The sequence below is a fragment of the Cydia amplana genome, chromosome 2 (assembly GCF_948474715.1).
Source record: "Cydia amplana chromosome 2, ilCydAmpl1.1, whole genome shotgun sequence".
NCBI classification, from domain to species: Eukaryota; Metazoa; Arthropoda; class Insecta; order Lepidoptera; family Tortricidae; genus Cydia; species Cydia amplana.
This window is the reverse complement of record NC_086070.1, coordinates 2,785,242-2,788,721: the sequence shown is the minus strand read 5'-3', so window position 1 is coordinate 2,788,721 and position 3,480 is coordinate 2,785,242. Positions and strand designations below refer to the sequence as shown.

General features: G+C 35.3%; 1 protein-coding gene across 1 annotated transcript; it reads left to right on the top strand.

The window, feature by feature from the left end:
- Positions 1-1,973: 1,973 nt before the first annotated feature.
- Positions 1,974-3,068, top strand: LOC134662097 (uncharacterized). Its single transcript, XM_063518370.1, has 2 exons — positions 1,974-2,047; positions 2,367-3,068. Exons 1-2 carry the CDS (start codon positions 2,021-2,023, stop codon positions 3,063-3,065), a joined length of 726 nt encoding a protein of 241 aa, XP_063374440.1. The 5' UTR covers positions 1,974-2,020; the 3' UTR covers positions 3,066-3,068.
- Positions 3,069-3,480: the final 412 nt, after the last annotated feature.

Below are 3,480 nucleotides of genomic sequence, written 5' to 3'. Positions count from 1 at the left end.
ATAAAATTTGCACCCCAAGACAAAGTTTCACCCCCTTTTGTACCCCCTTAGGGGTTGAATTTCCTAAAACGTCGCAATTCCTTTTTTTTTGTAATCGGCTATTATGCCTTTCTAAGAAGTTTCAAAGCATTTGTAATGGATTCAAACTTTCAACCCCTTTTTAACCCTGTTAGGGGATGAATTTTCAAAAACGCTGAAATTACTTTTCCTGTCTTATAATAATATACCCATATACAAAGTTTAAAGTCACACACTCACAAAAATATTTGATCTCCATACAAACTTTCAACCCCTTTTTCACCACCTTAGGGGATGAATTTTCGAAAACACTGAAATTAGTTTTCTTATTTTTTAATATAATACATTTTTACAAAGTTTCAAATTCCTAGCTTAAAATAAATCTTGAACCCCATACAACCTTTCATCCCCTTTTTAACCCTTTTAAGGGATGAATTTTTAAAAACGCTGAAATTACTTTTCTTGAGTTTTAATAATATGGCTTTATACAAAGACTCAAGTCCCGCACTCTCAATAATATTTGATCTCCGTACAAACTTTCAACCCCTTCTTCACCACCTCGGGGGATGAATTTTTAAAAACGCTGAAATTAGTTTTCTTGTTTTTTAATTTAATACCTTTTTGCAAAGTTTCAAGGTCCTAGCTTAAAATATAATTTGCACCCCAAGACAAAGTTTCATCCCCTTTTTTACCCCCTTAGGAGTTGAATTTCCTAAAACGTCGCAATTACTTTTTTTTGTAATCGGCTATTATGCCTTTCTAAGAAGTTTCAAAGCATTTGTAATGGATTCAAACTTTCAACCCCTTTTTAACCCTGTTAGGGGATGAATTTTCAAAAACGCTGAAATTACTTTTCCTGTCTTATAATAATATACCGATATACAAAGTTTAAAGTCACACACTCACAAAAATATTTGATCTCCATACAAACTTTCAACCCCTTTTTCACCACCTTGGGGGATGAATTTTCGAAAACGCTGAAATTAGTTTTCTTGTTTTTTAATATAATACATTTTCACAAAGTTTAAAATTTCTAGCTTAAACTAAAACTTGAACCCCATACAACCTTTCATCCCCTTTTTAACCCCCTTAGGGGTTGAATTTTTCAAAATCGCTTCTTATCTCTTGTACACTTTACAAATCCAACCTAGTGTGCAAATTTCAACTTTCTAGCTTTTGTAGTTTCGGCTCTGCGTTGATGAATCAGTCAGTCAGTCAGTCAGTCAGTCAGTCAGGACACTTGCATTTATATATATAGATAATTACCTACCCCTTCCATTTCATTAAAGTGTCAAAAAGGACTCTACGGAAGGAGGAGGTCCCGGGTTCGAATTCTGGGAAGTGCATTTATTTGTTTGTTTATCACAAATAGGAATAGGTATTTGTTCCTGAGATATGGATGTTTTCTATATATATAAGCATTTTATATAATTATATATTATTTTTATCGTTAATTACCCACAACAGAAGCCTTACTGATCTTACTGTGGGACTAGGTCTGTATAAAAGTGTCTTATATATTTGTGTTAATTTATACAAAATAAATAATGTATAGGTAATTAAAATTCCCATTGTGCCATTATAATGAGTTTACTATTTATATTCAGAGTATATTTAATAAATGGACCAATAACTTAAACAAACTACCCTTCATGTAAAAAGTGCTAGAGTTCAACCAAAAAAATCTGCAACGATTTTGATAGCACACGCAGTGCAAGTTTTATTTTAAACGTCAAATTTCTATGAAATATTGACTTATTAATAACACTTACACTGCGTGTGCTAACAAAATCGTTGCAGACATATCTTGGTCTATCTCTATTACTCTAGTTCCAGATAAATCGATTACCGTTCGAAATTTCGACTGCTTTTTATTCTTTCTATCAATAAACCACAATACAGCTAAATGAACCTAAGTCGTCGTACAAACTGTTTTGAAAACATCCTGATAAAGATTTCCTCGAGACATATTGTGCTCCATTGCACTCTTGGATTGTCGTGAATGGTGGCCATGAATTTTCTATTTGCGGTAAGCTTGCTTGCTTGAAATTTTAATAATCTTTTCTACGCTATATTCTGCAATATATTAGGTACAGTCAGCAGCAATAGTTGCTAAGCGGGCGAGGTGTTCTAAATTACCTTAACGCGTTCTTATTCTCTTAACAATAAAGTCGCGTGAAGATCATTCTGAACACCTGGCCCGCTTAGCAACTAATGCTGCTGACTGTATTTACAAAAATCCACAATGTTATATAAAGTACCTATGTTTAGTAAAGTCGGACTGTATTATTCTAACATCAAACTACATTCTGTGATGAAAAATTGACAACGAAAAAACACAATTTCAGATTGCCACCACCCTACATTTCACCTCTATCGCTTCAAAGAAACTCGACATATCCTCAGAAGAAAGCATAGAAAACATTCTTTTCTACAAAGACTACAGGCCCAAAAAGAAAGAGCTAGCACCATTGCCACCCGAGAGGCTGGTGTTGCCAACACAAATAAAACAGCCAGAGTGCATACCCCGAATGTGCTGTTCCATGTCTTGTTCGAACTCCTGCGGACAAAATGAAATAGGGTCTGATAGCCTTCAGCGAAATCAACCTATGAATTTTAGGAATCCTAGTAACTCAAATCCTTTTAGTTCCATGAATTCGATGAATCCTATGAATTCTATGAATTCTATGAATCCTATGAATTCTATGAATCCTTATAATTCAATGGGCCCAATGAATTCAATGAACCCAATGCAAACTAATCCACCAATGCAACAGCAGAAGCCAATACCACAACTTATGAAGCACCCGAAGAAAAAGAAGCAACCACCGCCGCTACCATTCCAAACAAGAAGGGACATTGGCAACGCCAGAGAACATATCAAGAGCCTCATATCCCAGGATGAGGATATTAAGAAGATCCTGAAGGATTTGGTGAGGGTGACGATGAAGAAGGTGGACTTGCTCGAGTTGATCAAAGCGAGGAGAGCTGCGGAGAGCGGGAATGATGGTTTAAATAACGGTGATGATGATGAGAAAGAACTGTGATTGCTAAATATAGTAACGGCACCAGTCATGGGACATTTAAGAGGAAATTTGGAGTATTTGTGATATTTCCCTGATACATGTAAAATTTCTACCGCTTAGCTTGTTAAAAGATGAATATCCTATCCTTCTTTCATGTTTCAGGCGTGTTGTATCAAAGATACTGCAGTTAGTTTCCACATAATTAATAAATTAAAAGTATGTTTTTTTTCTCCAGTCATGGACACCAAAGCTCCAGTAATGGAACCCCGGTAATGGACGTGGATCCAGTAATGGGCCCCCTATAATGGGCATACCCTATCAGTATAAGATATTGGAATAGGGAATAAGTTTTTGGCAAAAAACTAGTTATTAGTCATTTTTGTCACCCGATTGCATTGTCATCCGATTTGCATACGTATCCAAAATTTCAACTCAA

Bases quoted from the DNA above. Each gene is read 5' to 3' on its own strand.
- LOC134662097 (XM_063518370.1), top strand. From the start codon at position 2,021: ATGGTGGCCATGAATTTTCTATTTGCG. The intron at 2,048-2,366 runs GTAAGCTTGCTT...ACACAATTTCAG, and splicing joins CCATGAATTTTCTATTTGCG to ATTGCCACCACCCTACATTT.